This window comes from Loa loa (assembly GCF_000183805.2).
Source record: "Loa loa unplaced genomic scaffold supercont3.437, whole genome shotgun sequence".
NCBI classification, from domain to species: Eukaryota; Metazoa; Nematoda; class Chromadorea; order Rhabditida; family Onchocercidae; genus Loa; species Loa loa.
In genome coordinates, this window is record NW_018108617.1 from 33309 (window position 1) to 45633 (window position 12325).

General features: G+C 31.3%; 4 protein-coding genes across 4 annotated transcripts in view; 2 read left to right on the forward strand and 2 right to left on the reverse strand.

The window, feature by feature from the left end:
• Positions 1–1269, forward strand: part of LOAG_18672 (hypothetical protein) — a 1850-nt gene extending 581 nt beyond the window's left edge. Inside the window, exons 2-3 of the mRNA XM_020451336.1 lie at positions 480–582; positions 1027–1269. Coding sequence (XP_020304887.1) covers positions 480–582; positions 1027–1082 — 159 coding nt within the window. The 3' untranslated portion in view covers positions 1083–1269. The remainder of the gene's footprint in view (positions 1–479; positions 583–1026) is intronic.
• A 1262-nt stretch (positions 1270–2531) lies between these two features.
• On the reverse strand, positions 2532–6324 carry LOAG_08564 (hypothetical protein; the record flags this gene model as incomplete). The annotated part of the gene is made up of 8 exons (XM_003144094.2): positions 2532–2806; positions 2984–3091; positions 3405–3608; positions 4024–4263; positions 4657–4722; positions 5578–5741; positions 5907–6045; positions 6190–6324. The coding sequence occupies 8 exons, from the start codon at positions 6322–6324 to the stop codon at positions 2690–2692; spliced, it is 1173 nt and encodes a 390-aa protein (XP_003144142.1). The 3' UTR covers positions 2532–2689.
• A 1042-nt stretch (positions 6325–7366) lies between these two features.
• Positions 7367–8880, forward strand: LOAG_08565 (hypothetical protein; the record flags this gene model as incomplete). The annotated part of the gene is made up of 4 exons (XM_003144095.1): positions 7367–7429; positions 7705–7801; positions 8038–8165; positions 8779–8880. The coding sequence occupies 4 exons, from the start codon at positions 7367–7369 to the stop codon at positions 8878–8880; spliced, it is 390 nt and encodes a 129-aa protein (XP_003144143.1).
• Positions 8881–10490: 1610 nt separating this feature from the next.
• Positions 10491–12325, reverse strand: part of LOAG_08566 (hypothetical protein) — a 2696-nt gene continuing 861 nt past the window's right edge. The window contains exons 2-4 of the mRNA XM_020447728.1: positions 11483–11581; positions 11015–11111; positions 10491–10654 (exon numbers count right to left, since the gene is read on the reverse strand). Of these exons, the coding sequence (XP_020302073.1) occupies positions 10647–10654; positions 11015–11111; positions 11483–11581 (204 nt within the window). The 3' untranslated portion in view covers positions 10491–10646. The remainder of the gene's footprint in view (positions 10655–11014; positions 11112–11482; positions 11582–12325) is intronic.

Below are 12325 nucleotides of genomic sequence, written 5' to 3' on the forward strand. Positions count from 1 at the left end.
TAGGCAATTGAGGAAGGAATTATTGTTAGGGATAAATTTCAACTTTTATATGAAGCTTGAAATGATAGTCGTGTTGAGAGATCCTATTTACATTTACAGTCGAACTTGGCGCTGAAGTTCCGTTGTGGTTTGAAGTGAGTAAGCATGGTTATTTCATTTTATGGTTTGCTAGAAGCAGGTTTACTTGTCTTAAATGGAATTGCTGTACTCAACAGGGAACGCTTTTTAAATAAGGTAAGACTTTTTTCTTTTGGTTTCTTATTTCCTTTATCCCTAATCAGAATGTACAAAATGAATGTATGCTAAGAGTCATAGCAAGGATTTAATTATGAATGAGGGAGGTAAATATTGCTGGGACAAGTGTGAGATATTTTCGTAGTGAAAAGAAATGAGTAACGACTAAAGCCAAATAATCAAGTGAAGTATCTTGAAAGCTAGTAATTCATAAAATGAAATTTAAATGGGAGATGTATTTCCAGGTTGGCCTTTCGGTACCGAGCAATTCTTTCGAAGTTGTGAATCCATCATCTTTTAAAATGCAGGTTGTGAATCTCATTGCTGCGGTACAAACAGTTATGCGAGGTTAGTATATAATTAATAAAAGATTGATTCTTCATTAATTGTAACGCTTTCCATGTATAGAGGAGTGAGATTGCTGGGAGGTGGGAATCACAGGTGATTCACAAGATGATGTTGGTAAACGTAAAACAGAGAAGGGACTTTGTCCTATTCCAGAAAAGATCCCTTTAGTACTTTAAAGTCATTGCAGTGTAGAAGCGAAAATTCAGAATTATGAAAATATCGGAGTATGGGATTATTTAGACAATAACACTTCCTATTCATGATCATGGGATTTTTGACTTGTTTGTTCGAATAATTTCTCCACGGGCATATTTTTTTGGTTAATTTTTAGTCCACTTAGGGATTTGCTTTTGGTAAACTAATTGGGGAATATTCAAGTGGTTTATTAGAAAGTGTCATTTTTTTCGACACGTTTATGTGTTCAAATGAAAATATTTTTTAAAGTGCCTCTTATTGCTATCAACATCGTCGTTATTGTTGCGAAACTTTTATTTGGATAATCTTTCGGATATATAAATTACAACCACTCCGTTAATCAAAAACGGATCAATCGAAAATACTTGTCAAACACTGTGATATTTGTGCTACTGATTTGTGATTAAGGAATATTGAAGTATTTAATGCAAAAACCTGTTGAGATATGTGAAGTTATCTTTTAAATCTTTACTAGTAGAACTTTAGGATCGCCTCGAAATCATCAAGAGAATTATAGAATTTTAAAGTTGATCCTAGTATATCGGATAATTTCTGACTAAAAATTTGTTAGGATTGGATTTGTTCTTTTGGATTTCGACATCTAATCTAACATGTGTTTTGGTGTATTATTGTTGCTACTGTTCTCAATGTATTTATTAACTGTTGATTGAAATTGTTGTACATCAATAAATGTTTTGTCCATTACTTCTTTCACTCTGCCATTCCCAAAGACGTAAGACCGTTCAATCCTTTATAAGAGATTTTCAATTTCTACAGTCTTTTAGCACTTAAGATAATTTTATTGATTTTTTAATCAATGCATTTATGTATGTCGAAAATTTGAGGATGTTGATATCACATTTCGAGTTTACCTGTTCTATTATCCTTTCATCTATCGTTAAAATTATGAAATAGGAATAGAAGGTTACTAGAACTCAATCAGCTATATTTTATCAGTGCTACATAGTTCATTTCCTCAAGTTTCAATTGCTAATCACATCTGTTGTTGATAATTCATAGAGATTGTCTCAACTATTCCACATGGATGCTCTTATAGATGATTTCACACCGTATTGATTAACTTCTCGCTACCATTTATTTCAATTACTTTCATTTGATTAGAGCATTATTAGATCGAGTATACATCTAAATTTATACAGTCTCATAGCGTATTAATGACCTCCCTTACTGTCCTGAATGAAATAAAGTTTCAATGAATCAAGGCCTTATTTTTATCAAAAAAAGAAATAGCAGCAAAAGTAGCAAATAATGATTATTTTTAAAATACAGAAAAAAAAATAAATACAGGAGGACAAAATAGAGAGATGAAGACAACAGTGCATAAGTAAGGGACACTGTGATGTTATGTAAACGTCACTAATTAGATACACACATAAAGAGAAGTAATCACAAGAAAAAATGACGAAATACGATGCAACCCTCTCTTCTCCCACTTTGTTCTAATTAAATTGAGACAATATAATGAGAGGACATTTCTTAGAACTAGCCTGAATTTCGGCATTCCCAGGAGACGATATGCAATTATTGCATATGACGCAATTTTCAAGATCTAAATATTCTGAATCCAGTACTTCATGCATTCCGGATCTATCCTTTAGTGTTATTTCTGTGGTAAGCAACACAATTTTACATGCCTTACAATCAATAGTTTAAATTGGTAGGTAGATCAGGAATTACCCTTCCCTATCACGACGTTTAATTACTACAGGTATTCAGAGAATAACTTTAGATGAGATTTTCAAATTTATTAAATTTTCATGCCGTTTCTTGAGTGCGCATACTACTGAAAGTCAGCATAGTGGAAAATATTTTTTGATTTGCCTGAATAGAAATGAGAGGGTATGAAGTAGTGTAAATAGACGCGGTTAATAACTAATCACAGTCATTTTAATTAGTTTGACTCTTCATTGACCGATTCCAAATTTTCCGCAGCATTTTCACCGTAATCTGCGTGATCTGTTAACCACTGCAGCAAATCAATTAGACGGTCATGTGCCTCCTTGAGAACCTATAAATTACGGTTTGTTTTTATTTTCCCACTGCTTGAAAAGAAAAATTCGGGTGAAATAGAAATAATTCCTCAAAAAAGCTTTTTTTTTTGCAAAAAGTGGAGGCTATTACAAATAAGTTGCTATTGTTGAAGTCGAGGAAAGTTTCCGAACATAAACTCGAAAGAAAATTTTACTTCATCTTTCAATTCGTGTACATTATCAGCTTCCATCAGCTTTTCATTCAGTTGTTCGATATAAGATATTAGAGTAACTAGTTTTCTTGAGGCTTGTTCACTCAGCACCTGAAATGCGAATAATTAGTAATGCGAGTACGCTAATTAGATGATACAATAGCTCGCTTAACTTTTCCTGCCTTCATAATTTCAAAGACAACAACACACAGGGAACCTAATGAAAAGTAGTTACAAGTAAAAGGCATGATGATTACGAAGAAAGTTACAGGGCAAGAAGTAAACAGTAATAGTAAGGATAAAATAATAGGAAAGAAAAAGCAGAGAAACAAAAAAAGAGGTTCGTAAGACAAATAAAGTCTTTCTCCATCTTTAGTCAATTTTAAGGACATAAATCCATAAAACTATATAGTACAAGAATTACTTTTCCAGTCGTTTCTTCCAACATGCGAAGTCGCTCAGGTAAAATAGATGAAGTTTGTTGTAGATAGTGCATCAGCATTTCTTCGGGATTCTTTTTCAAACGTTCTCCTTCCATCTCCAAAGATACCTTCAACTCATTCAGCGATGTTCGTAACTCTCCAACCTTACCAGCAGCCCATGACTTATTTTTACGTATCATGTCAGCCTGAAATTTGGAACACATAACAGAATCCATTTTTTTATTACTTCTTCCGAAGTAATATATCAATTTCTTGTGATGTATCGATATATCAACATTTCTTTCCAGGTGACATCTCAATTCTTTGCAATATATCAATTTCTCTTCTTAGCATTTCCTCTGGTAATATATCAATTCCCTGCAAAATCCTGCAGAAATCATGTCTCATGAAGTTGTACTGTTCACTTCTTTCGGTTTATAACGGCAAGAGCTTGAGGAAAATAACTGCTTTAGAGCTCTCAATTTTTACAATTCTTTAATCCGGGAAAATTTTGGATTCACTTCGTGGCAATTTCAGATTTGTTTGTGGGTCGTATGATAATATATCGCTTAAACGAACCCAAGACAATTGCCTGTGTTCATACCAAAATAAAAATCATACCAGTGAAATGGAATTACTCAAGCATTCCACAATGCTCTGTGCATCAAATTTCGTCCATAAAAGTCCTCCAACACGATTCTTCGAATTTTCCAAGATACGATGACTAAGATCTTGGAAACGATTCCAAGGTGTTCTCTCGATATCATTGCTTTCGTCTGATACACCCATTGTTAAATGGGCTACCCTGTTGGCCTCATCCAAGATGCGATTCGCTTGCTGCTCAGCTTTTTCAGTAGAAGCCTTAAAATGACAATTATCATTTTTTATCAGTGTAACTTTTAAAACAGATTAATTTCCTAATATAATCTGCTTCTCGCAAACACTGCTGTAGTAACCGCAAATATTCAAGTCCATCTTTCATCTATCCTTTCCCTTGCTCTTGCTCCTGACGATTCTTTCTCTGCTTTTTTAGCATGTAGCATTTACTTCTTTAAATAATTAAGCTATTGCGTCATCATGAAATAGTCAGGATAAAAAAAATCAAAATAAGATCTCGATACAATTGGGAATGAGAAATAATCAAGTAGAACAAGTCCATAATCTACTGACAATATACTTGGCTAACAGATAAATTCTTTCATATTTCTCAATGATATTTAATTTATATCTTTACTAGCATTATACAGAACTTACTCGTGAAATTTGTTGCACTTTTTCAGACAAATCGGTTACCATTTGTCGAGCTGTTGCTTGTGCATTCTGTAAATCACCATCTGACTTTAACTGTTATCTTGCATACTGTCCAATCATCATCATAACAAAATTTGTTATTTAAATATTTGCGCTTAAAAGAAGAAATCTCACTAAAACTTTACACTTATTAATAAAACATTTTGATAGAATATGATAAAATAATGTTAGAATATTAGTACTGCCCTTTTAAAGATTTCTTAATGGACGAAAATACGATCAATCATCAATATCATAAAGAAGTTCATATTGTCAATTAATTACTTATTTTAATTTTACTGCTAATTATGAAGTAATGAGTAAAATTGGTAAACGTTATGTCTTCGCTCCGTAGTTCACTTAAATTATGAAGGTGTTACATTATAGGTAGCAATTTGTAATCATAAAAAATTTGCACTCATAAGAACAACCAGTCACATTTTAATTAATAATTTCGGTAGGTTCACCGCTCACTCTATCAGTATGAGTGGCTTTTCGTTTATTAGTATTTGAAAACGCACCAGCTAATAAGACTAAGAGTGCAATCAAATAATTATTCTTAGAAGATTCTTCTTTTTTTATATGCAAGGATCCTAGTTATTTGATTCATTCTTCAAACGATACGTCAATGACAATTATGCGATAGTGTAACTTAATGCTTAATTGAATATAACTGAGTTACCTGTTGCAGAAGATCATATTTTAAGGTAAAAAAATTCCTGGTAGACTACGGTAGACACTAGATATGTTAAGCATTGCCTGCCTACTTAGTCCGACATATATTTAAATACCAGAATTAACTTTTCCGGACGTATAGTGCAAAAATAACGTATATATATTCTATTCTTTAGGAAAGCATGGAAATAAGCAATTGAAAGTAAAAACCGATGTTGATTGGAAAGCATGCTCCAGTGTTTCTTTTCCACTAAATATGGCGCTGAAGAGCATAGTAATTATAGCAATTAAGACTGTTAGATTAAGCTGTATCATTATTACGATAATACTTAGTCCAAATGTAAACACGGTTTCCAATACATGTTTTGCTTGATCTGAAATTTGTAATTTTATCGTGCTGGAAAATAAACTGACTAATAAATTTACAATTTGAGGACTTTCTAATTCAATGCTTGTAAAGTTGTTTTTTTTAATAATTTTATTTAAGTTTTGTCTCATCCTGACAATACTTGATACCGAATTCGACAACATAAACATACCATTCACACTAGTCTGTTGATATCGATTATAAAGATCCAGTGAATGAACATACGCTACTTTGAACCCTTCTTCAATTCTGTCAAATGTTTTTTCCAGATTTTTGCTGCTATATTTGATCCGATTATATATGTTAAGGATCTGAAAAAAAAAAAAAGCAAATTAAAGGTGGAATTATGCAAATATATTAGTGACATAGTAAAATTGTAAGTAAAACGTATAAAACATACTTCAGTGCTTGTCAATTAAACATAATTTTTTAATGAATTAAAAGATTACTATTACCTGTTGTACAAAAACAAGAGAATATAAGTATTGAATAAACTGATCCAATACCATGTGTACTTTGCCATCAGAATTTGGATAATCTTTCCTCCTTGTTTTCTCTTGATTATCCATTTTCTTTTTATTATCTGTCATCCCAATAAGATAAATATTAAGTCAATCTGAAAAAAAAAAATTCTTTTTTGATCGAATTAAAAAAAAGTGATATAACACATGCAAAATGTGCGTACAATAGCTATTGATTTAACATTTCCCAACTAGATATATTAGCATAGCTCATCAAGAATAGAGAGGAAAGAAAAGTTTTGTTTGAAAGTTTTTTTTTTTAATTCATCTTACTTGGATGTGATTAGTACTGATTCATCCTTTGATTTCTGATTCACTTATTTGTAATTTGGTTTTTTTTTTCTTTTTCTTGAGAAGACTAGATCGGTAACTGGCTAGAATTCAAGTATACAGGAAAAGAGGATTAAATTATGATAAGGATAACAGGCATAACAATATACCTAATACATTCTGAAGAATAATTAAATGATTATGCCTAAGTAAAAAGCGACTGAAAATTGGAATGATTATTATATACTGAAATTCGATCTCGATCTGGTTGCTATTTATTATAAGGAATACTACATAGCTAAAATTTTGTAATTTGTTTATTTTAGATATGATAAATTTTCAGATATTTTTCGACAACAAACAACTGTTCAATTCTGTTGTAGAATTTAAAAAGAAGTGTGGAAAGGGAATGAATTTTGGGAATAGACGAATTCTTTTCTGAATAAATGCTTACTCGAATATATCTAAACAGTTATCGGGTTTACAGTAGGTAAGCTCTAAAAAAAAAACTTTAAAGTTTAAATTAATATATGAAGCTATATGGATTTATTCGCGTAAATCTTATAAATCATGTATGATTGGAGGGAAGATATTTTGTAACATGAGAAGGAGAAGATAACAAAGAGAAAATATAAGTATATAATATAAATATAAGTACATGATATAAGTATATAATATAAATATAAGTATATAATATAACTCGATTATAAGTAAATGTATCTGCTCAACATATAAAACAGTAGGAATATGTCATCTATTTTTCTTAATAATTGTCATATTGTTTAGCATTGATAAGCGGAGGAAGTAAATGTTTCGATTTTGCAGAGTTATAACTGGAAAAATGGGCAAAAATAAAAGCAAAATAGAAGGGATGGTTTCTGTGACAATGAATACATCAAATAAGGTTTGTTTAACAAAATTTGATGTTGCTCAAAAAAAAAAAATAAATTTCCTTAAAAAAAATGATCATTTTGAATTTGTGGTGAGGGAAAATACTTGCTCTTGATATTTTGCACATTAAAAGAGTGAAATATTACAGGATGTAAGTGGCAAAAGTGCTTTTAAGATTAAGATAACTTTCAAAATTGTATTGAAAAGTAGAAGACGATTGCGATTTTTTTTTTCGTTCAGTAATTCATTTGAACATAATACGATGATTTTGAAATGCGGAATTTTTAGGAAAAACTGAAAGATAGTGCCATATCACTAAATAAAAATGGCGACATTATACTCAGGATACATGCAAAACCTAATGCAAAAACAACACGTGTTATAGGTACAACAATTTTTCTTATGTATTAACACAACAAATGATTACTCATTATTCATAAGCAATCATCTATTTGTAAAATTAAAGTAAAAAAGAAAAATTTCTTGCTATTTCATATCTTCTTAAGAAAAGCTAATTAAGATTAAATTTCATTAAATTCATTTTGCAAAAAAGATTGTTGAAATGAGTCTTTTACTTAACTGAAAACAGTATGGTAATAGCATTTTTTTTTTTTATTTTAGATATTGGTGCGAACGAAGTTGAACTTGCAATTGCGGCACCACCACATGATGGTCAAGCTAATGAAGCATTGATTAATGCTATGATGGATATTCTGGAATTACGTAAAAATGAAATTACGTTTGATACGGTAAATTACATCCACGCTATTTTATACAAAAAGAAAAAAAAGAAAACTATTTATGATAGCAAAGTGAAAAATTAGTTATAGTAGCAGAATAGCCAAAAAAATGTATATAATTGAGGAAAATAAAGGAATGAAAAATTCCGAAATAAGATATTCTTTATGAATTGAGAAATGGATTAAACTAAATCAAAAAGCAAATAAGTGATAAATCAGTGTACAGCAGATAGTGATACCTTAAACAGTGGTAATATCCATTACGATTAGTCAAATTCTTATGTTTTTGAAAATTTTAAGTTTTAGAAATGTTCGAAAATTTTGAAAAGTTCGAATCATTAGATGAATTAACTTTTGAAATCTTCGATATAAGATGTAAATAAGAAATTACAAAGCAATGTTTAAAGTTCACATAGAATGAATGTGAGAAGAAAGTCCAAAGTCTTATCCAAAGCTTTTCATTAAATTTTGATGCGTAAACAATAGTTTCCGAGTACCCTATGTATGTAGCACGATACGTATCTCATATAATCTTTGATTCACTTCAACATATTAAAAAAATTTATCGCATTATATATGTATGTATCCAAAAACTTCCGGATTAAATGAAGTTATTTTGTAGGGTGCTCGGTCAAGGTCAAAGGTGTTACGACTAATGAGTAAACGTATCACTCTGGAAGAAGTACGTGAAAAATTAGAAAGAAATGCCACCGGAAAAAGATGATATAGATTTGACTGCATGATTACTGATATCTATATTTATGAATATGAGGAATTGAACTGTTTACTTCGTTATTTCTAAATTTCGTATTTCCAGCGAAATTTTATATTTTACAACTCAAATTTTCAATAATATAGCATTCGTGCTCGAAAAGTGCTTCAAGTCTTTTTTTTTTCTTGCCATTACGATTGTATGATATGTAAAGGGCAAAAAGTGAAATTCCAAGATAAATGAACCAATTAAACTTTTTTAATTGCTTTTACATTCCACAAAAAACAGGTGGTAATCTCCAGATATCTTTTAATTACACTCTTCCAGATAGTTTAGGCGAAATTTAAAAATTTATCTCTAGAAATCTGATGATATCTGAGATATTCACATTGATGAAAAAAAAAAAGCATGGTTTATTAACATACTGCGATTACGTTCGAGAAGCTTAATTCTCATTCTCTTTGAACAATTAACAGATCCTTGAGAAGTGTTTAACTAGGACATATCACCTATTGCTCGAAGTGTTACGGAAAAAAAAACTGCAACATCGTAAAGTTCGAGCAGTAATATCGTGTACCGAATTCGTGCACAGAAAAATAAATTAAAAGGTCAAGTATTATCCATATATTTTTATTTGCATAAAATCATATAAGCGCGTAAAATGTACAACAGTGCGGATCAGTAAAAGTAATATGACAGGAATATGCAAACAAATAATAATCTATTGGGTCGAGTATAATAGGATGAGGACGAGAAAGCACTTTCATTATTCAACAGAAAATGTACAGCATAATACAATGATATGTTTAGATGAGTAACTCGGAGAAATGAGAAGATCAAAACATCAAATCAAGCTATTAACACTACTACTACTACTATTATATTGCTACTACTGGGGTACAGAGATAAACGCAGTGCTGTAAATACATGAAGTTAAGGGACATATTTCAAATAGATTTTCGAGTACAAATTTCACCCTTTCCCTTTTCACTAAGTTCTGTTTCTTTCTGAGAGGAAACTTTCTCATGCTCGGAATACCATAACGTAAGAAATCAAATGAAGTTTAATCCTTTAAAGTTAAATTCATTCTTCATGAAATGATAGCACTTGGTGTGCTGGAAATGCAGTTTCTATTAAAGTATTTCCAGTGAAACAAATCAGGGAAATACTTTTATTTTTTGCCGCTGCTTAGTAGAAAAAAATGGTGGCTAAACAGGTAAAAAGGAGAAAGCAAACTAAATAACTTCCACCAACATGAAGGCTTATACCCGAACATCAATAAAACAAATACTTCTTAGCTATATGTTCATATTTTCAAATAAGGGAGACGACGATAAAGGCATGCTATGGCTCACAGACGGAAAATTAAACGCAGATATTTACAGTAATATATAAGCAAAGCAGACAGATCAAGCTAAACAGAAAAAACCTTTCTGAGCAAGATGATAAAAGCCCTTTTAAAAACCGCATAAAAAACTAAAGTAAATTTCATCCAATCCATCGTCTTCCCTTCATATATTTTTGTTATCTTTCGAAATAGTTGAATAATTCAGAATGACAAATAAAAAAATAATACAACACTAATGATAAACCAGGGAAACGCTTTTAGCATTGATTCTTTGGGGAATCACTGTAGAAATTTATAACAAAAACCGCCAGGAAACGAATACATGTTGATCTAAGAAAACGTAATATAAGTCGACTTTAGCATCACTTCTTCTTTCTCCTTCTTTCGTGACAGAACACTTGATTCATTAATAAACAAATATTCGAAGATATTACTGAGCTAAAAAAAGGAATTGAAATCATTTGCTTCCCAAGAATACTTTAATTTCCCAAAGTGCCTTAAGTATAAGGCTAGGCTGACAATTCATTCCACTTTTTGAAAATTTTTCTTCCAATAATATAATACCAAATAAAGACTGTATTTCTTCATTTGGTATCCACTCAGAATATGAACTCTTTCTATCAAACTGTATTTAGCATCATACAAGGGTTTACCTACCTCTCTCTAATCGAATACTTCAGTATGTTCAAACCTAAACACACGGATGCTTATATCCCCCACAACATACGCAGTCATATTCCTGCACTTTTTGTAAAGGCTAATAAGAAACACTGAAATAATCAAAAATTCGAAAACTACCTTTAATCGGTACATCACTTGCCCGAAGATGCTGTGGTACCGGCAATGAAAAAGAATCATCACCCTTTGATCTAAGCAAGGTACTTACTGCATCAACCTGAAATTGAGATGTTGCATTAATCTTTTAGCGGAAAAAATTGAAATAGTGATCAAAATTGAAGCAACACATTTCCTTAACCTTAATACTACACAGTGCACCAATTCTTCATTAACTAAACAATCTACCAGCCAAGTGATATGTAAATGAAATAAGTGAAATATCCTTAACTGATGTGCAAAACTTGAGGTCGAAAAATTAGGGAAACGAAGTTTCGTAAAACTAAAACAGACAATGACAAATACAATGCTGAAAAAATATTAAATGTGCATTTAAAGTTTTGCTTCTCCAAAAAAAAAGTGCAAGGATTGCAAAGAAGAAATGAAAAACTAAAAAAAAGTCATAAAATGAAAAAAAAACAAAAAAATCACGTTAAATGTAGCGTTGAGATCATTTGCACCCATATGTCCAATGTGTCGGAAATCCGTTGGACCGCCAATCATCGAACGATCTATCCTTATTCGGGCTATCTGTAAGGAAGTTTTCAGCTTGACGCTAACCGAAAACGCGTAAATAAACTAATGTTTCTTAGCCGATCCTTCTTCTTCAGTTTGGAAATGGAATCTGGGGAGCTCAACAAGTAAGGACAGTATGAATTTAGCTTAATTCTGCCATGTCTAAACGGTGATTCAAAAATTAATCCGCACTCCCTTTTGAGCTAAATGAAAATGTCAATATTTTTTACACAAATTTAAAATTTACAAACCTGCCAGTAAAAAATGAGAAATAAATCTATTAAAATGGTGGCTGGACTACCCTGTCATAATTATTGAAGTGCAACACCATATGCAAAGTTAGAGGTTCTAAATATATGTAAGTTACGATAAACGTACTTCCGACTGTGGCGAAATGCAACAATTGAGAAACCAAAACCGTGGACTTCGTCGAATCATAGCTTCGAAAGAAGATAAAAGGAATAAAACCGATCAACAGAACCGAAAAACAGGTATTAGCGTCGTTGCTCTCGCTATCGCTGCTAACGATGAGTGGAATAATTATATAATGACCAGAAGGATGATGTCCGGTCAGCACACAACACCCAAAGAGGAAATTGCTGATGATAGGTGGAATGACTACTTGCTATCCGTGTTATCTATTATCAGTCTGGAAAACAAAAAAAAATCTGCTAGGTAAAAAGATAAGGAAAATTTGAGGTAATTACACTTCATTTAATACCTAACAATATATGACCAACATTACCATCCCACCTTATT